This window comes from Monodon monoceros, unplaced genomic scaffold (genome assembly GCF_005190385.1).
Source record: "Monodon monoceros isolate NGI ecotype Baffin Bay Population unplaced genomic scaffold, NGI_Narwhal_1 Super_Scaffold_5, whole genome shotgun sequence".
NCBI classification, from domain to species: Eukaryota; Metazoa; Chordata; class Mammalia; order Artiodactyla; family Monodontidae; genus Monodon; species Monodon monoceros.
The window spans coordinates 2239499-2266243 of NW_021703782.1; the positions used below are offsets into that span (position 1 = coordinate 2239499).

Sequence of the window (26745 nt, forward strand, 5' to 3'; positions counted from 1 at the left end):
AAGCATACCCATATGTTCTGCACTGAGGCAACCAACTCTATTTTTAAAAACTTGATATTAAACATAGGGCAAAACATGAACGAGCATACAGATGACCTAAGATGTATATCATAAAACTGGGAAGGCACTTAAAAAGTATTATAAATGCTTTATATGTTTTATGTCATGTACATGTCCAAGGTAATTTGAAAAATTCTAGTAAAAGAAAAATGAATGCAGAATCATTCTTTTTCACATTACTTCTTCTTCTCAAATAAATCGTTATTTAAATACACAAATTTTCTATGCATCTTAGGGTCAATGGTATGAACAAGGAGCTGTTTCCAAACCAAAAAAAAAAGTGTCAAGGTTTTAAAAACTCTTTCAGTTTAACCCTGCTGGTTAAGCACTGTATGTGGAAGCCCTTTGTAAAACATAAAGGGCTAAGAAAACTAAGTTACTATCTTTATTACTAGGAAAATAAGTCAAGAAGTGGAGGATAATAGGATAAAAATGCTTCAAAAAGCATTTCCATACTTTAGTGGAAAAGAAATGGGACAACTATGTATGCAGACTGTGTGAGAAGAGAGAGTGAACGCAAGTCAGCGACGCAGAACAGGCTTCAGCCTCACTTCAGGCTGGAAGGGGCTCGTGTTGGAGGCCAGAAAGAGACACGCTGCTCGCAGTGTGGGCCACCACGCACCCGAGTGCCACTCCTCGTTGAGAGCACTCTCGCTGCTAGGGCTGTCGTCCTCATCGCCCGCGTCCGTGCCGTTGGCGGCCTGCTCCGCGTCGCTGGTCTTCAGGCCCAACCCCTCCTCCTCGCTGTAGTCCTCCCCAGGCTGCTCCCGCAGCAGCTGCTCCATGGAGGCCTGGAGCTCTTGTAAGTCTGTGTCAGCCTCTTCAAACACACTGAGAATTAAAAATTAAATGGAACGTTACCAAAACTTTACCTTTCTGAAATTTTACTTCAACTCCATATACATGCGCTCCTTTCTACTTAAAAGTACTCGTTGTGGGTAAAAAGAAATCTGAAAAAACACATAGTTTTTAACAAAGGAAATGAGAATCCACACAACTGATAAATAAAGCACACAACACATCTTCTGGAATACGTACGCCCGAAGATGACTTGTATAAAATGGTTCTGATTTGTCAGAGAGAATCATGTAACTATAAACATTATTAATTCCTTACGTTTTGAAAGAATGCTTCAATATTGAAGAGCCAGACTAAATATTTTTCTTTCATGTAGTTTTGAAGGTTCAGCAAAATCTTGGTGTGGATGTGCGACAGCTGGGCACTAGCCTCACTGCGGGGGTCTTACCCTCCAGGCACTGCCCAGAGTATTAATTCTACTTTTGTGCAATTACAGATGCTGAAATGAACTGATTTATGCAAGTAATATCTTACATTCATATAATACCTTAGTTATTAAAGCTCTTTATCCTACTATTTAAATTTTATCCATACAAAACTCACTTTAGAAACACGGAAACTATGAATCAAGGTGCTCAAGTGACTTGTCAAGGCCACGTGGTCAATAAATGACAAAAACGAGACTGAGATTTAGGCCTTCTGACCACGTCTACAAGACCCAAGAAGCACACTCAGCAGCTCCATTCCCCCGGGGAGCTGCTTCTTTCTCCCTGGGGCACACAAGTGGAAGAACTTGTGGACTAACGGTTAATTCGAGTTTTAGATACGTAAAGTCCTCTGAAAGATTAGGGACCCACAGTGAGGATTTCAATAGTGGAAAAACAGTATTAAGCAGAACACAAGGCTGATGAAGCCCTTTCTTAAAGTTTAGACTCTAATTGAATAAACAAATACTTACTGAAGAACTAAAACATAAATATTATTATGTGAGACCTCATACAAAATTTTCATTAACAGAAAAATAACTTTTAATGTAGAAATATCTTTATTTTGTACATATGTGTACAAACTCCTACACTTTGACTCTGCAGCACTTAAAGAAAAGCAAACATCATCTAATTAGAATGAGAAGGACAGTGTCTAATCTTTTGGATCATCCTTCTAGGAGCATTTAGCTTAATATTTAATTACCAGACTTACATACCACGCACATCTGCTAGGTACCATTGCTATGTGACTAGGCATTAACCTGTTGGTAAAATCTTCCTGTAGAGGAATAAGTTTCCACCACAGATGGTATTAAAGCAAGTGGGCTGCTAACCATGCCAGTGTAAGAAAAGTGTTAAGAGGATTAAGATTTTTTATGAAATGAGCACTCAGAAAATTGACTCAGGTACTTTAAAACCTGGTCCTGAATTTTCTTTTCAGTAGGTTTTATTATATGACCATAAATAAAGTTTGGATCAAAAAAATACATATTTTCCAAAGAAAAATGTCAAGTGAAATTTCCCTATATGCATATGAAGTAACTTACTTGAAAAAAAACTTACTTTTCAAATTTTAAAAATAACATTAAAAGCTTCTAACTTAAATTTTAAAATAAAATTCTGTCATCAACTAGTAATTAAAAGAATATAAGCCACAAATAAGCTATATTCACTTAAAAACTGATGACTTATAAAAACTCTGAGGAAAAAACTGTTACTAAGGATTTTGTCAACCACAGAGGTGCTGAAATGTTGTCCTGTCATCCAACAGGCTTAATAAAAATACAACGTAAAGTGCTTAATGACCACAGCCAAGCAGAAGAAGCAAGGATAAAAAGGTAATTTTCCTCCAAATTTTGAGGGCACCAGCAAAAATCTACAGAACTCTATGGGGGGAAAAAAAAGCCAACCTTTATTTTATTTATTTTTTTGGCCACACTGCATGGCTTGTGGGATCTTAGTTCCCCGACCAGGAGTTGAACCCAGGCCCTCGGCAGTGACAGCATGGAGTCCTAACCACTGGACAGCCAGAGAATTCAAAAGTCAACCTTTGAAAGATAAAGTTTGGCTAGAAATTTAAAAAGAAAGGGCAAGCCTTAAGAAAAACAAAAACAGAAAATAAAATGCACCAGATGCAGTGCCCGGCTCAAGAATTAGAGGGAGAAAAATCATGAGACTGATATCATGCTTTCAATTAGATCAAAACACACATTGTTCCTACTGAAAGGCAGAGGTAAAAAGGAGAAACTTAAATTCAAACAAATCAAAAAATAAATCATAAAAATTATAGCATTTTGCAACCTATTTTCCCGGTGACTTGAATACACTTCTTGAACACTCTGGTTTTATTTCCCCCAAAACGCTGTAACATTTGTCGGATGGGCTGAGAAGGCTGACTGATATCAAGGAAGGTGAAGGGGTATTACTGTCTAAGGAGCTGCCAGTTCCCAGCTCTTTCAGGAGTGTTGTTAAATTTTCCTCTGGGATTCTAGATTCCTCAGGCATTAATAAGGAGGGAATTTTGTGAAGGCAGTTAAGTGCAGAACTCACATGTGAGCATGTGCGCACACATACACACACACACACACTATTCCACCTGCTAACTCCCCACTGCCATGGTTTTGAAATCACAGGTGGCAGGAGACAGATGGGGAGCTTTCTGGCATCTTCCTGGGGAAGAGTAGAGTAGTGAGTCCTTCAGTTCCCCACTGCAATCCCTGTACCATGTGGCATCAAACTACCAAACATTCATTATCCTGCTGAGGTTCACTCAATTACGCACCAGCCAGTAAGACAGAGAACACATGGTGACCCTGTCCTTACATTCCTCAAATGACATTAAGTTACAGTGTTTAGAAGCAGACACACATAACAAAGTTTCCTTGACTGTACTTTAAAATACGTTGTAAAAAGTTAAAGGAGTAGTGCAAGGTCAGCTACAGATCATGTTTGAAAACTGTGGGTGAGGCTCCATCTCCAGAACATGTGTAAATTCAGAAATCCTGTTAGTGTCGGTATCTACGAATGTCATCATGCTCACATGTCCTCAGAGTCGGAAGGTCCTTCCTTAACATGCTCATCTTCCATTTCATCCATTTCAAGATTGTCCTGACGTCCATCTCCGACAATGGGGACATCCATCAGTGTTCTGAACAGCTTTGAGAGGTCTGGAAGTGAACATGTCCTCAACATCTATAAAAAGGCAACCGATATCTTATTAGGAGTGAGAAAGTGAGAAAAAACGAGAGAAAAAATTAGAAAATTGGAGCTAATAATAATTTTGTTATTTATATATACACATCGATCATCCATTTAAAGCTAGAAGCTTCAGGGGCGACTTGCCTAAGCTGAGAACCTACTTCTCTTGAACTTCAGCTCGTATTTTTTCAGTGATGAAAGTAAGCTTGCGAGTTCTGCTTGGGTTTCAATGTGAAGTGGACTTTAAAAGGTAGGGAGGGTGTTTACCTGGGCTGTGCACATGGAGGGAGCTGGAGCTGGAGCTGGGTCAGGCCCTGCCATCCCTCGGCCACAGCACCCCTCCTGAGTCTTCCTCTCACTTCTCGACATCCAACGCGCTCCGGGTATTTTTGCCCAAGCTTGGCTAAGCAGCACCCCACACAACTGGTGGCCCTTAGTGTCCCTTTGCCCTAACAGATGCTGGGTGGCCAACAGCTTAAGGCAGGGCCTTCAGTTAGTGCAAAGAAGAGCCCACTGGGGCCTCCCTGAGCAGCGGACTGCAAGCAGCCGACTGCGAGCAGCGAGCGCCTTTCCCACCAGAAAGGACGGCTGTGAGGATAGGCACCTCCAAGTTCACGCTGACAGCACCCGGAGCAGCAGGGTGAGGAAGAGCCCAGCACACCGAGATGAGACAGCACAACACGGCGGAGGTGCCTGAAACGTGAACCACGTTGGATAAGACCAGGATAACAGGAACAGCCTCTGTCCAGCACCCTTTCCATAGTCGGAACGTGACGGACAGACGGGGCTACGGCACACACATCTACAGAAGTCAGTCTCAGGGCTGGTCAACCCTAAAGGGGTCGGTAAGATCTGAAACGTGACTCCTAAGGCCCTGATAGGAGCCCAGCACCAGATGGGAGACTGTGCAGAACACACAATGTTTGGCACATTAATGAAAATGTATATACTTGGCCAATTTTATTGGTACAATCTGTTAGTGAGAATAAAAAGGAATAGAATTCTATTATTTAAACGTAATTTACATATCACAGCACTCAAGAGAAAAAAAATGGTGATGCGCTACAAGATGGCGCAGATACACTGCCTGGTTAAAGCACTTAACAATGGTACTGTCAGCAGAATTTACGCTTGACTTGTTTGTTATTTTAATGGTTTGAGCCACATATATTATAAACCCGGGGTATGCAAAATATGTAGCCACTAACAGTTTACCCAGATACATGCTAATCAATAAAAATAAATAGCATATACGCATTATATACCTAAATACAAGGGGACTACACAAAAGGATGCAATATTTTTTAGGCTGAGATAAATTTTAACCCTGGTAAAATCATCTCAATTCTAGTTTATTCCTGTCATTAATTAAAATAAACTTCATCACCTAACATGAAATGATAGGGTTAGAAAGAAATTTCAAGTGGTCTGTACCTCTGGGAATGGGTTTACACACCCATCAATCCGACAGTTCCTAAAGGTCCTGTATTTAAAATCCTAATGTTCACAGTCTTCCCTGACAGACTGCTAAAGTTTTAGACAGGATATTCATCTTCATAAGAAGAATTTTATATAAGGACACTTCCAGTTCTGTAATTCTGAGTCTACTAGATTTCTTTCATATTGTTTAAATAATATTCTATAGTTCTGACATTAATAGTAAGAAATCCTCCTGAAAATAGTTATTAATCCAGAACATGTTGCCTGACATCTTACTTCATTTATAGTCAGACTCATTTTTTCCAAAATTTTTTGTAGTATGATTATTTATGCAGCTAGCATTTGGTACCATTATAAATCAAACAGGAAACCAATGTTTTAGAAAACCTTAAAACATTTTAAAAAATGCAGTTCCTTTAGATCTCTCACTGTTGGTTCTATTTTTTCTCAAAAATGAAGACAACCACATAAAGAATGAATGAATTTAGTAGTAGTTGCACTAATAGAACTTCACATGAAATTCTACTTAATTCCATCAACTCAGTTTTTCATCTGTAGTATTGTTAATATAAAATTATGTGTTAGTAATCCTCTGGCTGTACTATAAAATAGTTTATGATGAGCACATTTGTTTAGCTTCTGCTTACTGCAATTCAACGGTAACACTACACCCTCAAAATAGCTTGTACAAATACTTGCTCACTTCAACCCATAAACAAGGTTAAAAATGGACTTAAAACATTAAAAAATTATGAACACTTACCAAAGGCAAAAATTACGGACATTTTCTAAGAATTGATATTTTAGCAAATCAAAAGAAGACATTTAAGGCACTTGTGTTATTTGTGAATTGTACATTAATATTTACTTTCCCCCACTCTGCATTTGCTATAACAAGAAAATAAATTCTTCAGTTTTCATAGAGATCAGTCTTCCACTCTACTCCCCACGTGAGATCACTAGGTCTCATCTTTACACTATTTCATCCTGACCTATTACAAATTTACCTTCAATAATCTTCATTTATGTGTTATACTCTCAATTTTGTTAAGTCACTCCATTACAACTGCCTTATGAAAGCTGCCACTGTATTTATGGTGTTTCTTGTCAGAAACAGTGCAGCCCAGAAGACAATGTAAGTCTAGATCTAGTAGAAATACCCTTTCAAAGTGAAAGTGAAATTAAAATGTTTTTAAATAAACAAAAGCTAAAAAAAAATCATCACCAACAGGGACACAAGAAGTGTTAGAGAAGTTCTTAAAGTGGTAGAAAAATAATACCAGATAAAAATTCGAATTCTACACAAAGGGATGAAGAATGTTAGAAACGGTTAATATGTAAATATAAAAGACTTGCTTTCTCAATTTTTACTTTCTGTGAAAGATAACTGAATGTTGAAAGCAAAAACAATAGAAATGTATTGTGGAATTTATAATACATGCAGAAATAAAACACATGGCAACAATTCCACAAAGGATAGGCAAGAGTAGGGGAATGGAAATGTACTGTTGTAAGGCTCTGATGCTGTTCATGACACGGTACAATATTTGAAGGCAGACCAAGATAAACTAAAGATTTATACTGAAAATTGAGAATGACCATTAAATATTTTTTAAAGTCTACTTTATAAGCAAATAGTAGAGATTAAATAAAATACTAAAAATAGTCAATCCAAAAGGGAGAATAAAAGTAAAAAAGGAATGAAAGAAGTAATGGGACAAATAGAAAACAAATAGCAAAATGATAAGTTTAAACTCAATCATAATGATAATATATTGAAAATTACACTAACGGTTAATTCGAGTTTTAGATACGTAAAGTCCTCTGAAAGATTAGGGACCCACAGTGAGGATTTCAATAGTGGAAAAACAGTATTAAGCAGAACACAACTATATGACAACTACAAGAAGTCTATATGAAATAAGTATGATTTCTTAATAAAGAAATGGGGCTTCCCTGGTGGCGCAGTGGTTGAGAGTCTGCCTGCCGATGCAGGGGACACGGGTTTGTGCCCCGGTCTGGGAGGGTCCCACATGCCGCGGAGCGGCTGGGCCCGTGAGCCATGGCTGCTGAGCCTGCGCATCCGGAGCCCGTGCTCCGCAGCAGGAGAGGCCACAACAGTGAGAGGCCCGCGTACCGCAAAAAAAAAAAAAAAAAAAAGTAAAGGATGTAGGGACTTCCCTGGTGGCGCAGTGGTTAAGAATCTGCCTGCCAATGCAGGAGACACAGGTATGAACCCTGGTCTGGGAAGATCCCACATGCCGCGGAGCAACTAAGCCCGTGCGCTACAACTACTGAGCCTATGCTCTAGAGCCTGTGAGCCACAAATACTGAGCCCACATGCCACAACTACTGAAGCTCACACGCCTAGAGCCCGTGCTCTGCAACAAGAGAAGCCACTGCAATGAGAAGCCCGCACACCACGATGGAGAGTAGCCCCCACTCACTGCAACTAGAGAAAGCCCGTGTGTAGCAACGAAGACCCAATGCAGCCAAAAGTAAATAAATTAATTTTAAAAAAAAGTAAAGGATGTAAAAATATATACCATATAAACACTAAGCATAAAAAAGCTAGAATGGCTATGTTAAAACCAGGCAAAGTAGATTTCAGAACAAGGTGATAGGATCAGGGATAAAGTGAGTCATTTCATAATGATAAAGGGGTCAGTTTATAAAGAAGACATAAATATTATTAATTTACATTCAATTGACTGGAAATGTCAACAGTGCTTTCCCAGTCATTGATAAACAAGTAGAAAGAAAAGAAAAAGGATACAGAAGACTTGAACAACACTATTCCAGAGTGACACTTCATAACAATAAATGTATCAATTTACCCAGAAGACAGAACAATACTAAATTCTTATTCAGTCAGTAACAGAGCTTCAAAATACATGGAGCAAAAGTTGACAGAACTGAAAGGAGAAATAGATAGTTATGCAAGTATAGTTAAAATTTTCAATCTTCTTTTCTCAGCAACTAATAGTTAATGTAGACCAAAAAAATCAGTCAAGATAAGGAAAACATGAACAACACCACTGGACTTAATTCTTGACATTTACAGAACAATTCACCCAACGACAGAAGAATCTATACTCTTTTAAGGAGATCTGTTGGTAGGAGTGGCTGCAGCAAAGGAAACCGGAGAGTGACAATGAATGCAGAGGAAAACCAGGAAAGTATGATACGCAGGATGCCTACAGATAAAATGATTATAAAAGGTGTATATCAACTCTGTTGAAAGAAAAGTCAAGAAAGGTGAGAGAAAAAGGTACAGGGAACTTGATAATGTACCGGTAATTGGTGATTTTGGCAAGAGAAGCTTCAGTGGAGAAGTGGGCTGACAACCACACTGGAATGTACTGGGAAGTGAGTGGCGGGGACACTGCAAAAATACAACAAAGAGAAGTGCAGTGGGAGCAGGGGAGGACGTGTGCTTACAGGAAGTTTGCCATTTATGATGGGACCTGTTAGAGCAGGTGTCCTGTGGGAATAACCCATCACAGAAAAAGACATTCATGACGTAGGCTGGAGGGCAAAAGTAAAGGAGTGACTTCTTTAAGAAGGTGAGGGAGGTTAGGATCCAAAGCTCAAGAAGGATTTCCTTTAATAAAAAAAAGGACAAAAGTAGTATGACTTAACATTAAAAAAAAAAAAAACTTTTAACAAAAATCTCTGTAGGAGGTTAAATTATCCCATTTTAGTAAACGGATTATATAAACGCTTATAAATAGTTTCCACCTTTTCTTCATGATTCAAAGCCACCATTATGAACACTGATTATTTACTATTTTGGCACAGTGATGAACTCTCATGATCTCAGAAATTTACGGGACAGGCAGGCATGGCTTTCTGTCCTTGCCTTAAATGGCTATAGACTGCTTTGATTTTCCAGAGATTTTTCTTGTCCCCTCCCTCTACATGAAATCTGCTTTGCTGTAAGTCCAGAGTAAGTACTTCTACAGAACTACTAAGGCTGAACTAAGGTCATGAAAGGAAATCAAGTAATCAAATGTATTATTCAGTTAAAAGTCCATTAACTTTTATAGACAGCAGTAAGTTATTAAAAAGCTTTGAGATAAAGAAAGCTATACACCTTCACGACAAAAGTAAGTACATGAATCATACGGTGATCCTTTTCTGCCTACCAAGGATACACTAAGTTTACACCTTTGAAAACCTGAATGCTATCAGATGAGTGAGAGAATTTAGCCATCTCTACATTTAAGAAAATCATAAGAAAATACTCCACAAAGTAAAAACATATCCATCTGGAAAATTAAACTGAAAATCATTTTTCATTTAAAAAATATTTTTAAAACAGTTAAGTACAAGAGAATTCAGGTAATTCATTCATATGCAGAGTTAAATATATGAAAAATGTTCACCTCACTGGTAAAAACAGAAATATAAACTTTAAAGAGTTGATACCATTTCTCATTCATTAAACACACAATTTTTAAGTAAATGATAATAGTTGGTATTATTTAGAGTATGAACTCTCACATACTATTTATAGCACTATACAATGTTTCTTGAAGGAAAATCAGACATTATACAATACACCCTTTTGAATTACACTTACAGAAATTTATTTTATGGAAATAATTGTGGATATGAACAAAGATACAGATGAATGTGGTTATAACAACAAAAATTGAAATCTAAAGGCCCAACAATAAAAACAGATTAAAGAAAGCATGATATAGCAGAATAATGGAATTTGTTGCCATTCAGAAGGATATGAGAGAATATATGACAGTATGACAAAATGCTGTTTTTGTAAAAATAACATTTGTAATAATTTTATAATATGTACTAAATAGAAAAGCAGGTTACAAAGAGTATGCATAATATCCTATTTTGTTAAAAAGTTACATATATGTAAAAATTACATATATGAAAAGTAATATAACAAAATGATATGTGATTACTTACATTTCTAAATTTTCTATAATGTTCTAATCTCTTAATAAGAAAAAAATTGGTTACATATTTTTAAAACAGAGAGTGAGAAAAGATAAGAGGTCTGGAAAACTTTTACCAGAAAGTGCAGATACACATCTACTAATCCTTCTAGGTATAAATTAAGCAACACGGCACTTCTATCCCTTTAAGACATAATGCTCAAGCTTAGTCTAATACTAAAAATGGAATTGGGGTTGGGAATGGTAAAGGGGGACAGAATAAGAGGGTGTAAGAGGGATGTTCTGCTCAAATAAAAGTAGACCCTATGAAGAGACCCTGCACATGGAGCCAATGAGGCAGCCTTTGTCCTAGCTGTACTCTCAATGGCAATTTCTTTTCAGTATTGGAGAGAATATGGAGGGGTTTTCTTGTTTCTGTTTATTTTGATGAGTGTGTTTTCGTGTGCATGTGTTTGTGTTTTTAAGGGATTAAAACTCAATATTATAGCTTATCAAAGAAAAATAGTAAATGTGAAATGTTATCAAATGGACAACGTTTTCCATCTGAGGAGCATACTTGCCTTTGGGTTGTTTGCATCAAATAGACCAGTTGAAAGTCCAATCAGCAAGGAATTCTGTTTTTTATTTCTTCGTGGTGAACCAGAGTGAGATCGAAGTGGAGAGGATTCTTCTGGTGAACAGAGGACTGACTGGACTTGAGAGGCTGCTTTCAAGTGTTTATGGAAAAATGGTTCTGGTTGCATAGATTCATCTACATCACACTCAGAGTGTGAAGAACCATCCACTCCAGGTTCTGTGGAATAAAGGAAAGATTACATGACAAGTCTATACAGTATTCAATGTGCTAAGTGATACTGAAAAAGTATACTATTTAACATGAATCATAGCAAAAAACTCCATGAAAAACAAAATCAAATATATATGTGATTTTATTACCTTATAAATAATCTTTAACCGGGTATGTTTTATTTTCAGAAAGATTTAATTTGTTAAATTCTTCCATTATAACAGAAGTTCAAAAATGTGACACAAATGCAAGGACATGTGAAAAAGTACTGTTTAAACACTCAACAGCTCCAGGTTATCTTTGTTCCTATAGGTTAGATATTAAAAAATTGTACTTCTTATATTTTAATTAATACTATTAGAAATAAGAAGACCACTTATTTAATGTCCTGAGATACTGGCTTAGCTTTGGCAAGCAACTCTTTTTGTTTGAACATTCAGTAAGATAACTGACCAAAAAGTTACACTGCCCACGTTGCCAAACAATACAGGCTTATAAATGCAGAGTGCAGCAGCCATAAAAAAGAATGAAATTCTGCCATTTGCAGCAACATGGACCTGGAGAAAATAATGCTTAGTGAAGTAAGTCAGGCAGAGAAAGACAAATACTGTACGATATAACTTATATGTGGAATATAAAAAATAATACAAATGAAGCTATGTACAAAACAGAAACAAATTCACAGACATAGAAAACAACCTTGTATTTACCGAAAGGGAGAGGGAGCGGGAAGGACAAATTAGGAGTATGGGGTTAACAGATACACACTACTGTGCATAAAATAGGTAACCAACAAATATAGCACAGGGTACAATACCCAATATCTTGTAATAACCTATAATGGAACCTAATCTGCAAATTAAAAAAATGAATCACTATGCTTGTGCACCTGAAACTAACACAATATTGTAAATCGGCTATACTTCAAAAAAAATAATAAAAAAATAAATGTGGAGTCCAGTGCTCTATGCCTATTATATTTTTTAGATAATTCAGGTTAGTGGTTAGCGATGCTCTCTATTAATATATAGTCCAAATAGAACAGGTTAGTGCTAACGACCTTCCAGAAAGTAATCAGGCCAATACAGTGATGCTCACCTACATGAACTTCACCAAGGTGATCCATGCTCCTCGGGGCTCCATCTTCAGAAACTTCATTTTGCTGAATGGTGATCCTATCTTCCAACCTGCCACAAATAGAAACACCAGTTAAGGAAACATGGTTTACTAGAAATAAAAACACTCTCAAATACAAAAGAGTGGGAGAAACAAACAGAGTGGAACACAAGTTCACTAGAGCCCTGTGATCCCTCTTCTGAATACTCTTCTCACTTATACACACACTGTCTCTCATAAACACAATCCTACGTTTCACCCGTTCAAACCTTCACCAGTCACACTCGTTCACAACAACCAGGCTCAACATTCTCATCCCAGTGGTTCCCAAAGTGCAGCCCCTAGATGTCAGCAACACATGGAGACCTGTGTGAAATGCAAATTCTCAGGCCCTGCCCTAGTCCTGTGAGTCAGGAACTTTGGGGGATAAGGCTGAGACAGTTGTTTTAAAATGTTGCAATGTTTGAGAACCACTTCTGTAAGCAATCAAAATGCCCCTTAATATCAGAGAATAGAAAACAATGATGATATACACTATGAAATATTACACAGCTATTTAAAAAATGAAGTAGAGATCTGTATAACCAGATATGGAATGATAGTCAAGATATATTATTAAGTAAGCAATTTTCAGACCAATTTATATTAAATGGTGTTAGGATTTGAAAAAATGCTGGGTAGCACAGTAAAAGGAATAGAATAATATGCACAAAAACGTTTTAACCCTTAAAGGGAATGTATGTAAAGAAGGACTCACAATTTTTATCTCAATACATGCTGGGAACTAAAGGATGTATTAATTTTTTAACAAAAATGCAAAAACTAGAAAAATATATTGCAAAAGTTGCCAGTAATTTATTTCTGGGGTTTTCGTTTATAAGGCAGTTTTAATTTTGCTAGTACTTTTTAGTCCATTTCAAATTTAAATAATTTTTCACTTTTTCAGTTTTAAATTTTGAGCAATTTTCTATTTTTATTTCTAAAAGTTTTTCTTTATTTTTAATCATACAAGTAATACATTTCTTCATTTGAAATGTAATGTTCCTTGGTTCCTCAAAAAGTGAAACATAAAATTACCATATGCTGTGGCAATTCCACTCCTAAATATATATACTCAAAAGAACTGAATACAGGTGTGCAAACATAGAATTGTACACGATGTCCATAGCAGTACTATTCAAAAGAACCAAAAGGCAGAAGCAACTCTGGAAATGACCCACCATCATCTGCTGAATGTCGTCAACTGCTCAATGGATAAACATACAGGGTATATTCATATAATGGAGTATTATTCAGCTATAAAAAGGAATGAAGAACTGATACATCCTAAAACACAGATAAGCTTTGCAAACAGTATGATAAGTAAAAGAAGCCAGATGCAAAAAGCCACACACTGTACGGTTCCACAGGAAATGTCAAATCCAGAATAGGCAAATCCACAGAGATAGAAGCAGATCAGTGGTGCCAGAGGCTGAGGGAGGGGAACATGGGGAGTGGCTGCTTATGGGCACAGGGCTTCCTTTGGGGTTCAGAGAATGTTATGGAACCATACAGTGGCAAATTGCATACTTTAAAATGATTAAAATGATAAATTTTATGTTACATAAATTTTACCTTAATTTAAAAAAAGTGATTCTTTTAGGAGTCCCTTAACCACTCAATTCCCAGTTGCCTTTACTGTTATCAGTTTTGTGTACATCTTACCATACTTTTCCCTTAAATTTACATACATGTTTATTCACTTAAGGATATATAATAATTTTAATAGGATTATCATAGAATTACCCTAATATATGGAAATGGTTTTTATTCAATATAATTTTATTCTGTTAATCATTCAATATTTTGACATATTTCCATATTAATACATAGAGCTCCATTTTATTTCAGTGCTGCATACCCACTATGCAGTATACTGAGAACAGTATTTTAGCTACTTCCATATTAATGATTATTTAGACTATTTCAAATGATTTCCTATGACTCTCCTGCAATAAACATGCTTGTACAGCTTTGCATCCATGTCCAAGTCCAGCCCACCTCCTGCTTTCACAGATAAAGTTGCACTGGAGCAGCCATGCTCACCTGTTTATGTGTTACCTATGGCTGCTTTTGCAGAACAAAGGCAGAATTGAACAACTGCATCACAGACCATATGGTCTACACGGCCAAAAAAGTTTACAATCTGGCCCTTCACAGAAATCATTTGACAATCCCTGTTACAAGCACAGCAAAGGAAGGAACTTCCAATTACTTTTTAAGAAGGAAGATAAAAAGAACACCAAAATACAACAGTGATTCCCCATGACGAAAGGGAACTACAGATGACTCTCCAGAGTACTAATGCAAAAATCCTAAAATGAAGCATTAGCAAACAGAAGTACATTAAAATAGTAGCACATCATGGCCAAGTAGAGTTTACTAAGGTATGCAGGATAGTTCAGTATTAGGTAACCTATTAATATAATTCATTATACCAATAGATAAAGGAAAACAATTATATGAATGGTTCCATATGAATGGTTCCAATGGTTCCATAATTATCAAAATCCATAGATACCGAAAGGTCATTTGACAAAATACACATGACTTTTTTAGCCAGTAAAATACGAGTAAATACTGCTCTGAGCTAGAAATTATAGTCATGCCTAACGAGGGTTAACATTAGAATCATTTCGCTGAAATTAAGAACAAGACAAAGATAGCCCTACTTCCGATATTTAACACTGTATAAAAGGTGTACTAAGCAATGCAACTGGAGATAAAGAAACGAGTGTTAAAAAATACTGGAAAGGGCTTCCCTGGTGGTGCAGTGGTTCAGAGTCCGCCTGCCGATGCAGGGGACACGGGTTCGTGCCCCGGTCTGGGAAGATCCCACATGCTGCGGAACGGCTGGGCCCGTGAGCCACGGCCGCTGAGCCTGCGCGTCTGGAGCCCGTGCTCCGCAACGGGAGAGGCCACGACAGTGAGAGGCCCGCGTACCGCAAAAAAACAAACAAACAAACAAAAAAACTGGGAAGACATAAAGCCATCATTATTTTCATATGATATGACTGTATATCTGAAAAATACAAAAGATTCAACTGAAAATCTATCATGAACGACAGTAGATACCAATAAGATGGTGGGGTACAAAATCAATATAAAGAAACCCACAGCTTTCATATATACAACCTTCTAGTTACAAGATCTCACAGAGGAATAGGCACCATTTACAACACCAAACAAAAGATAATAAAGCTAGGAATAAGCTTACCCATAAAAGCACAAAGCCTAGATAAAGAAAACTCCCAAGCTGATCATAAAACAAGGCCTATTCTGTTCTTCTTGGACAGGAAGAACACACACAGCATGTTCATGTCCCTGCATTAATTTATGATAGCGTCCCGATAAAATATAAACTGATTTTTTTTTATGTGAGGGAAGGTGGGCTAAATTTAATAAATTCTAAATTCAGATGAAAAGTTATACAGGCAAGAAGAGCGATGAAAGTGAATAAGCCTTACATGATCTTAAAATACCTTTTACATTTTAATTAAAACAGTGTGTACCAGCACACTGAACAAAGATCAATGGAACAGGAAAATAAAGTATAAGCATGAACCCAAATAATTAAGAAAATTCAGTACATATTAAAAGTGGCATTTTAAATCTGTGCAGGAAAGGTGGGCTCTTTAATAAATGGAGTTACGACAACTGTGTAGCCATCTGGAAGAAAAACCGAGTCCATCCATGGACACCAGGATAAATTCCAAATAGATCAAAGAGGTAAATGTAAAAAGTGCCTACATGAAATTACCAGAAGAAAAGACTGAAATACTCTTTCAAAACCTTAGAGAAAACAAAGTTTCTCTGAATAATTATCAAAATCCAGGTAAACATGACAACGTAAAAACAAACAACCAAAAAACTTCTGCATGGCAAAAAAATAAAACATAAGTGACCAACAGTGAAAAAATAGTTACAATTCACATAATAACCAAGGCAAATATTTAAGGAGTTCTTAAATTTATCAAAGACCAAACAACCAAATTTTAAAAATGGGTCAAAGATGTAAACAGGGAAGTCACAGAAAAGGAAATACAAATGCGACTTAAACATCTGAAAAGATGTGCTCAACTTTACTAATAAAAAGAAAGAGATAAACTAAGACCCCAAACTGAGATACTACTTTTTACCTATCAAATTCGCAAAAATCAAAAACTTTGGTAATAAAAGTTTGGCAAGGCTGTGGGGAAAACAGGAGGTTTCATACATTCTTTCTGAGTGCATAAACTAGTACAATCCCTGGGGAGAATAAAAATTGCATTTATAAAATCATACTTCTTTGTCTCTATCCTCCAGATACACAGTAGTCCCCCCTTACCCACAGGGGGATACAGTTCAGCACCCCCAGTGGATGCCTGAAACATGGACAGAACCAAATCATGTTTTCCGTTCATGCCTTTTACCCACAAATTTAATTTCTTTTCATCTTAACTAAGCACCTATCACACCCTGTAGGTGTAACTTTTTTTTTCCGGTACGCGGGCCTCTCACTGTTGTGGCCTCTCCCGTTGCGGAGCACAGGCTCCGGACGCACAGGCTCAGCGGCCATGGCTCACGGGCCCAGCCGCTCCGCAGCACGTGGGATCCTCCCGGACCGGGGCACGAACCCGTATCTCCTGCATCGGCAGGCGGACTCCCAACCACTGTGCCACCAGGGAAGCCCTGTAGGTGTAACTTTTCAGTTTGAGGTTCGACAGCAAAACTAGCACAGATTTCCTTTTCCATCTTCACAGCTTCACAGATAGAAGTGTCATTCTTAACATAGACCTTAGCAACCTTGGGTATACGATTTTTTTCTTTCTGTTAGGTCGAGAACTTTCACCTTTCACTCACTTAAAGGAAGCATCTTGTGGCTTCTCTTTGGCACATCCGAACTGCTAGCATCACTACTCTTGTGCTTTCGGGCTGTTATTAAGCAAAATAATGGTCACATGAACACGAGCACTGGGACACCCAGACAGCAGATCTAATAACCTAGATGGCTACTAAGTGACTGACACGCAGGTAGCACACACATGTGGACAGGCTGAATGAAGGGATGGTTCACATCCTGCACAGGAAACATGGGGACAGCAGGATATGTCACACCACTCAGAACACCACACAATTTAAAACTTATGAATGTGTATTTCTGGAGTTTTCCATTTCATATTTTCGGACTGTGGTTGATGGCCGGTAACCGAAACCATGAAGAGCGAAACCCTGTTGAATAAGGGGGGATGACTGTACCTATATACATGCAAGATACCCTTATTATTTAGGTTATCCACTATAGCATCATTTGTAGTATCAACTACTGTAGGAGACTAATCAGAGTTATAGTATATTCATACAATGGACTACTACATAGCCACGAAATAACAAAAAAAGAGGAAGCTCTCTGTGTGTTAGTATGAAAAAATTCCCAGGTTACTGACTAAAATAAAAAATGTGTACATTATACTAACAACTGTATTTAAAAGCGAGGGAGACTGTATATACACTTCTGCTTCTGTTTATGCTAATATTCATTACTATTAAACATGTCTGGAAAGAGGAGAGAGTGGGAATTTGCTGGATGGGGATAGAAGTGGGAAAGAGACTTTTCACTGTTTATCTTTATACACTTGCGGATTTCTGAACCACATGAATGTAATATCTATTCCCAAATTAAACTATTTTTACAAGGTATTATAATAGGATTTAATATAATATTGGGTTATTACACTATTTCTTTAAAAGATATTACAAAAAGGGACCAGGTTTTGAAATGTAAGAAAGAGGTAACGTACTCAGCCTCCTTTGCTTCTTTAATCTCACTAACCCACACGTCGAGTACAGGGCATTGCAAGCCACCGTCCCCGTCTGCTCTACTTGACTCCTGTAGAAATTCTGCTTCCAAGTCATCAGGCTCTGCACGGTGAAACATAACAAGAAAGAGGTCTCAAAGCAAAATCCATTTAGAGAAAATGGAATAAACCTCCTATAAATTATCATACCTAGTTTTAGGCTAAAGTATTAATAGTAATTACAATGAAAAATTTAATATTTTATCTATAGATCTTTAATCTTACTGTGTTGACTCTCTAGTTGTTTCTGAAATAACAGACTTTTCCTTGTGCATTTTCACTGCAATAAAAATACCCCAAAGAAATACAGTACACTGTATTTTGATTATTATAAAAAATTTTCTCTTCATTAAAATTTCAGTAATATGTAAATTGCTTTCTTGAAGGTATAAAAACTAGTTTAAAGAACAACACTATCTGTGGTTAGAAATATGGAAGGGGAGAAGGTATTATTGATTGTTACTGATGGGAAAGTTCAATCATCAAAAAAAAAACAAACAAAAAAACACCAAACACCCCATTACCTGGACTTTTACAATGATATTGAGAACATAATTGGAGTGCACTAAATCTATTTTCCTAGACTCTCAGACAATTAACAACCAGGGTACTACCTCTGTTTTCTGGCAGTAACTCATTTTTCAACTGGGTGATACTTCCTGGAAGTAAATAGTAATGAGAAATGGTTTCTGTCTTCATTTGTTAACTTTTCTTTTTCTTCTTCAGTTCTTATTTCAGCCACCATGACCACCGCTTTTTTTCCTAAAATCCAGATACTCTTTCCTTCTGTATTTTAAAAGTTTCCAATCAGTTGTCCAGTTTAGAAAGATGATTGGTATTGTACCAATCTTTAAAGTTCTTATCTTTTACTCAAATGATTATTTGGTCATGCATACAAGGTAAGCAATTGGGGGAGGGGGATCCTTAAAATTTTTTTTAAATGAGTATTTGTTCTCTAACACCTTAAGCCCTATCAATATGACTCATTCTACAAACTAGATTTGTCAATGTACTGCCCATAAAGTCGAAAATATTTACTATGTGACTCTCTGTAGAAGAAGTTTGCCAACTCTTGCACTAGGCTATACAGCCTCTATTATATGCCTAACAGGGTTTTTCTTTCTTTTTAAGAAAAGGCGTAAGGTACGTGTTAACTATGATTCTAATGAATAAGACTATTTACGTAACTATTAAATTACTATGGTGAATTAAAGACAACCACACATGAAGCAAGGTGTCCAGCGTTCCTCTCATCTAGAAGGGACTCTTTTGCCCCTCTCCTTGAGTTTGCCCCGGCAGTGAGATCGCCTGGACCAGCTGAGTACAGCTGGAGTCTTGTAAGCCAGTTCCACGTCCAGCCTTGAAGAGAACTGGCAGCTTCCACCTTGGAATCTGGAAGCCTAAGCCACAATGAAAGAACTTTAACGATCCTGCAAAGACCACATGGCAAGGCCCTGACACTAAGCTAAGGGGCGGGACGCAGTGGAACAGGCCCAGCCAAGCGCTGCCGAGACGCCACAAGTGGGAGTGACACCATCTCCCACCCTCCAAGGAGGTGCAGCTGACAGCTCAACACCACTGAGCGATGCCAGCTGATGCCACAAGGAGGAGGAGAACCTTCCCAATTCCTTATGCATGAAAGTGTGAGATAAAACGAAACAGTTCTTTTAAGTCACTAAGTTCGGGGAGCAATCTGCTTTGTAGCACTAGATAAGTAAGACAGAATTTCATATCTGAAGGTGGGGTGCTGCCATGACAAAGCTTCTACAAGAACAAGCGGCTTCCACAAGTACAAGCGGCTTCCACCTGGGGATCTGGGAGCCCTGTGAGACATCAGACCACCCTGCTGGAAAGTGCATAGAAAGGCCTGGAGACCGCATGAAGAGGAAGGGGCGTGCCGGGCCCAGCCTCTGAGCTGTACCTGTCAGGACACCAGCTAAGCCCTCTCGGACCCATGAGGCCAGATGATCACAGAGACAAGAGCACATGGATTAGAAAAGCACATGGCTGAGCCAGGCATTGACTCAATTCCCAACACACAAAATCAGGAGACAGAGTAAAATGGCTGTTCTTTTAACACTAGGTTTTGGGGTGATTTGCTATGTGGCGATAAAAGAAAAAAAAGACCAGTTACTAGAAAAAAGAGTGAACTTAATTTGAGATGAATCACCCAAACATATATACATATTTTGAAGATCTGTTTATAAAGAAGACATTAAAGTATTATTAAATCAAATCAATCTCATTTTGCCCCATTAAAACAATACCATCCAAATTTCCTTCTGGTTTCAATGCCGTCTGTGGAGATGGCTCACTAAAGTTTGGACTGTCTGTCTCAACAGAAGAATCAACAGTAGCTGATGGGTTCATTTCAGATGAAATACATTTTATTTTTTCTTCGCCAGTAATTAAGGGTTTGCACTCCTCCCCTTGAGGAGAAATCTCTGAAACAACAAAAAGATGAAAAATCATGCTACATTCTCAAAGTGACTTGAATTTTGTCTGTAACAGCACTTAGAACAAAGTTCGTTATTACAGCAGGTAATTACTGGGTAAGTTCTGTAATGTACTAGAAATTAATAAATGATTAAGGCACATGATAGCCACACAATTCAAATTGGAAAGGCATTTTTGTTATAAAGACATTGTTTTTCAGGCTTTTCAGATCAGTTAGAAAAATGTTTGCCTTTACTTAAAATCACAGCTCTCATTAAATTTAAAAGTGAGATAGTACTAAAACTCACTTGACAAGTATTCTGGACTTAGACATTTCAGCATTAAAGCAAGTTAGGGGTTTCCCTGGTGGCGCAGTGGTTGAGAGTCCGCCTGCCGATGCAGGGGACACGGGTTCATGCCCCGGTCCGGGAAGATCCCACATGCCGTGGAGCGGCTGGGCCCGTGAGCCATGGCCCCTGAGCCTGCGCGTCCGGAGCCTGTGCTCCGCAACAGGAGAGGTCACAGCGGTGAGAGGCCCGCGTACCGCAAAAACAAAAAAACAAAAAAAAACCAAGCAAGTTAGTACACATCAGTGCACTAACCTTTTTGAAAGTCTGACACCTAGGTTAAGAGCTAATTTAGCGTGTCTGGGTGGTGTTCTCCACATGAGCACCCAGTGACACCGCTGCTCTAGTACCTAGTTTTCTACAGCAATATATATTCCCCTCTAAGCTCTGTGCCTCATCTGTAATCACTGATGACAAGCATGACTATGAAGCATGACCAAACTGTACAACTGAATAGGATATTTTTCTAAAACTATGGTGAAATACACATGTGATATGGTTGACCCGCATGACTTTTCTATTTGCTGGGATTGGGTCTGCATTATGCCCATGGATAGACATGTTAATGATTATGAATTATAAAAATCCCTTAAAATAAAAAAATTTTAAATCAAAAATTTCCCAGGGGATAGAGACATATTTCAGTGTCAAGCATAAAGATTCTTAAATATACGGAATTAGGTTACATCATTCATATGTGTGTGATGTTGTAATAATACTCTCAAATTAATAAAAAGATTTCAATTTCTACCATTGTTGTATGAATGTAATTTTATTTTTTAATAACCACACTCATGTATGGTTTTGATTATCCCAGTTGAGTTATTGTGTATGTATGCATAGGAATGTTTTGTTCAAACATATTTTTGAATTTTCAATAATCATAAATCAAATCTTACCTTTATGTATAAAACGCTTTATATAATATAAAATATATAATATTATACATAACATTCAGAATACAATTATTTTGGCATGTTGGTTTGTATTTTTAATGTCCCAGTTGCAGTAATTATTTGAAACAGACTGAAACTTGGTAATAGTCAATAAAGCTAAAAAAACCAAGTGGTAAAACAAATAAACAAATAAACAAAAATAAATTTCTAAGGTGGCTAACATACATTTCTAAGGTGGCTTACTTGCCTTTTCCTTTAGATGAAACTTTTACATATATATATAAATGTCACAATGATATATTTATGTCCAAATGATATGTTTAAAATTATGAACTAACTGTTTTTGTGTGTTTCTGGTAATTGCTCAGAGACTTCCCATACTTTAAACTGACACCAGGAGAGGATGGATTCAGCTCAGAAAGATGACTGCAGTTACCTGGAAGATGCCCAGGGCAGTCCCGCCCATTCCTTGGAGAAGCTCCTTTCCAGCTCACTACTGGGAGCCCCCCTAACACCCATTCTGTCTTAGCTAATCTGCTGGACTTCTGTCTACACCAATAAGCCTTCCTGTATCTATCTGGGCTGGTCAGTACATCTCCATGATGTTTTCCTCTCCCTCCCTCGGTCACTCCAATGCTCACATCTTGGAGATCCTGTCATTCAGTACAGCTCCTCAAAAAGTTCACTGTTAAATACCCCACCTTCTAATTCCCAACATCCTGTGTTTCCACTCACCTTCCTCTACTACCCCAACTCTGAAGAATGTTACCCGACCAGGACCTAAAATGCACTGATCCTACCATGGTTTCTCTCCCCATCGTCCCCATTAAAATCCATCTACAGCCCATCATTAAAAACATTCTCTTCCATACATCCTCAACTCACGGTATTCACGGCAAAACCCCAACTCCACATCAATTCCATCTTCTGCCTGTCGTGTCTGAACACATGTGGCTGGAACAGTTGGAGAAAAACACAGAGCCTTGCTGCCTGGTCCCAACTTCAATTCATCATCACTGAAGTCAGGTGGGGCCTTGGTGTTGCCCATGTCCTTCTATAACACTGGGATAGCAGGCACTGCCTGGTTCAGTTAACTCCTTAGGAAAAACAGTTGTGTACAGGTGCTTCTGAGCTGCTTTACTTCTTACTTCTTCCTGGTCAATGAGAACAGAACTACAGTGCTCCCCATGTTCTGGAACATCTTCCCTTCACCAAGCCTCATCGACAATGTGACAGTGGCAGAGGTCACATCTGTGCTCTGCTCATTCAGTCTAAGTGTTCTGCTATAAAATAATGTCTATTAAAACCAGGAACAAGGATGCCAGACTGCACTATGATTACTGAAGATTGCTCTGGAGGGTCTAACAATGCAGTGAGAAGGAAAGGGAATAATCAAATAAATACTGGACAAAAAACCCTATTTCTTATTACTGATGAGATAATCTGCACATTTATAAGATTTTCGATGTCAAAAAAAACCTTAATAGATTTAATGAAATAATTCAGTAAGGAGTCTGGCTATAAAATTTTACATAGCTGGGTAACAGAAAGAATAGCTTTATTTTAACGAGAAATAACAACCTAGGGAAATGGAAAAAATACATCATCTATATTATAATAAAGACAAAAATATACACATTGTATAAAAATAAATTTACCAAAAAAGGTTTTAGAACTTAAACGAACAAAACAAAATGTTACTGAAAAACACAGAACAAGACTGGTGCAAAAAGAAAGACATACTTAAATTCTTGAAATAAAAAAAATTCCAAAAATCATGGGGACTTCCCTGGTGGTCCAGTGGTTAAGACTCCGCCTTCCAATGCAGGCGGTGTGGGTTCGATCCCTGGTCGGGGATTCCACATGCCGCGGGGTGCAGCCAAAAATTTAAAGAAAAAAAATTCCAAAAATCAATATACAAATGTAATACAATTCTAATCATAATACTCAATTAGATAAAGTGAACTTAAAATTCCTTTGAAATAATAATTGTCTAAAAACAACCAAGGACGGGACTTCCCTGGTGGCACAGTGGTTAAGAGTCCACCTGCCAATGCAGGGGATGTGGGTTCAAGCCCTGGTCCGGGAAGATCCCACATGCTGCAGAGCAACTAAGTCCGTGCGCCACAACTACTGAGTCTGCGCTCTGGAGCCCGCGAGCCACATCTACTGAGCCCGCGTGCTATGACTACTGAAGCCCATGCACCTAGAGCCCATGCTCCACAACAAGAGAAGCCACCACAATGAGAAGCCCGCACACTGCAATGAACAGTAGCCCGTGCTCGCCGCAGCTAGAGAAAGCCTGCGCACAGCAACAAAGACCCAACGCAGCCAAAATTAAATAAATAAATAACTTAATTATTTTAAAAAATACTACTATAAAAAACGTAAACTAAAAACAACCAAGGAAAATATTTTAGAATTCCAACTAGGTTAAAGATTATATACGTACATGCATGCAAATGTGTACACATGCCTGTTATCTATCTATCTAATCCAAAGATTTGCCAAATTTTTCACCCAATAAAGGAAATTCAGAAGATATAAATAAAAGATATACTTGCATGAAAATTTTAAAAAAAGAAAAAAAACTCTGTATGGCCAAAAATAGCATAAAAGTAAGTGAAATAGCAGAGGGTGGGAAAAAACTGTGATGATATACTAGATAAAGGTTATTTATACCAGATTAAAAATTCACAAGAAAAAAAATTGGAAATGTAATATAAAAAAGGCAAAGAATATACACACAATTTACAGAGAAGCAAAGCAAAATGGCCAAAAGACTGTGACATGATGAAATTCACTCACAATCAGAAAATCACAAATGGAATCTTAACTTATAAGATTGGTAACAATGAAAAAAAAGTGATAATATTGACAAGGCCTGCTTAATATTTGAAAATCAATCAATGTTATTTGTTACATTAATATAATCAAGGAGAAAAATCATACAATCATCTTAATTAAGTCAGAAAAAGGGTGAGATAAAATTTAATGACTATTTATAAAATAAGACTAGAAGGGAATTCCTTAATCTGAAAATGGGTATTTTCAAAAAAGACTTGAGTTAACATGATACATTTACTCCCTTGAATCAAGAACATGACCCTTCTATTCAACATTCTACTAAATGGCATTTTTTGAAGAGAAGTTGTTAATTTTATTATAGTCCAATTTATTCAGTCCTTTTCTTTACAGTTGGCATTTTTAAGGACAAATTTAAAAGGACAAGCCACTAAAAGACAAAATATATTTAGAACACATGTAACTAACAAAAGGCTTCTATCCAGAATATACAAACAACTCCTAAACACCAAAGGGAAACCAACATAATGGAAAAATAGGCAAGACACTTGAATAGGCACTTCAAAAAAGAGCATATGCATCTTAGTAAGAAATTTTTGGATATGATACCAAAGCACAAACAAAAATAAAACAAAATGGTGGGTCTACATGAGTAAAAGCTTGTGCACAGCAAGGAAAAATCAACAAAATAAAGAGGTAATGTACGGAATGGGAGAAAATATTTGCAAATTATATATCTGATAACAGGTTAACATCTAAAATATTTAAGTAACTCAAACAACTCAACAGCAAAAAGATGGACAAATTAAATTTTTTTTGCCATTATTAATTAATGACAGCAATTTAAAAATCGGGAAAGGAACTCAATAGGCATTTCTCAAAAGAAGACATATACACGGCTAACAGATATACGAAAAGGTGGCTCAACATCACTAATAGTCAGGGAAATGCAAATCAAAACCACAGTGAGAGATCATCTCACTCTTGTTAATACAGCTATTATCAAAAAGAGAAGAGATGACAAATACTGATGAGAATGTGGAGAAAAGGAAACCCTGTGCACTGTTAGTGGGAATGTAAATTGGTGCAGCCACTATGGGGAACAGTACTGAGGTTCCTCAAAAAACTAAAAATAGAACTACCATACGATCCAGCAATTCCACTTCTGAGTATTTATCCAAAGGAAATTAAATCAGTAACTTGACGAGGTATCTGTACTCCTATGTTGACTGCAGCATTATTCACAGTAGCCAAGACATGGAAACAACCTAAGTGTCAATGAATGAATAAAGAAAATGTGGTATATATATATATATACACAGTGGAATATTACTCAGCCTTAAGCATGAAGGAAATCCTTGGAAGATACTATTCTAAGTGAAATAAGTCAGACACAAAAAGACAAACACTGCATGATATTACGTATGACTGGAATCTAAAAAAGTCGAACTCAGAAACAGACAGTAGAATGGTGGTTGCCAGGGGCTGGGAGGTGGGGAAAATGCAGAGATGTTGGCAAAGGGTACAAACCTTCAGTCATAAGATGCATAAACTTCTAGGGATCGAATACACAGCATGGTTAATTACAGTTGCCAATAATGTATAGTACACTTGAAATTTGGTAAGAAAGTAAATCTTAAGTGTTTGCATCACACACACAAAACGCTAACTATGTGAGGTGATGGGCATGTTCATTGGCTTGATCGTGGTGATCATTACACGAGGTATACTTATGACAAAACACCATTTTGTAAACCTTAAATATATATAATTTTTAAAATTTGTCAATCATAACTCAATAAAGCTGGAAAAAGAATTAAAAGCCATATGAACGGCTATTTTACTCTGGATACAACCTATTCCCACGGCCACACCCAGCTGCAAAAGGAAGCTGGGAAATGATGTCTCTGCCTAGGCAGCCATGCGCCAACCCAAATCCAAAGTGGGCGTGGGGGCATGGGGAGACGCTAGTACTAAAAAGGAAGGAGGGAAGATTGGACACCGCAGGACAGCAGCGATTTCTGACACACACACACACACACACACACACACACACACACACACACACACA

At 37.5% G+C, this 26745-nt stretch overlaps 1 protein-coding gene across 4 annotated transcripts in view; it reads right to left on the bottom strand.

Moving 5' to 3' along the window:
- Window positions 1-26745, bottom strand: part of NEK1 (NIMA related kinase 1) — a 212879-nt gene that overhangs the window by 17422 nt on the left and 168712 nt on the right. For all 4 annotated transcript variants that reach the window (XM_029201660.1, XM_029201661.1, XM_029201662.1 and 1 more), the window contains 6 exons: window positions 20458-20634; window positions 18134-18254; window positions 12297-12385; window positions 10972-11204; window positions 3886-4037; window positions 683-891 (listed from right to left, as the gene is read on the bottom strand). In XM_029201660.1, coding sequence (XP_029057493.1) covers window positions 683-891; window positions 3886-4037; window positions 10972-11204; window positions 12297-12385; window positions 18134-18254; window positions 20458-20634 — 981 coding nt within the window. The remainder of the gene's footprint in view (window positions 1-682; window positions 892-3885; window positions 4038-10971; window positions 11205-12296; window positions 12386-18133; window positions 18255-20457; window positions 20635-26745) is intronic.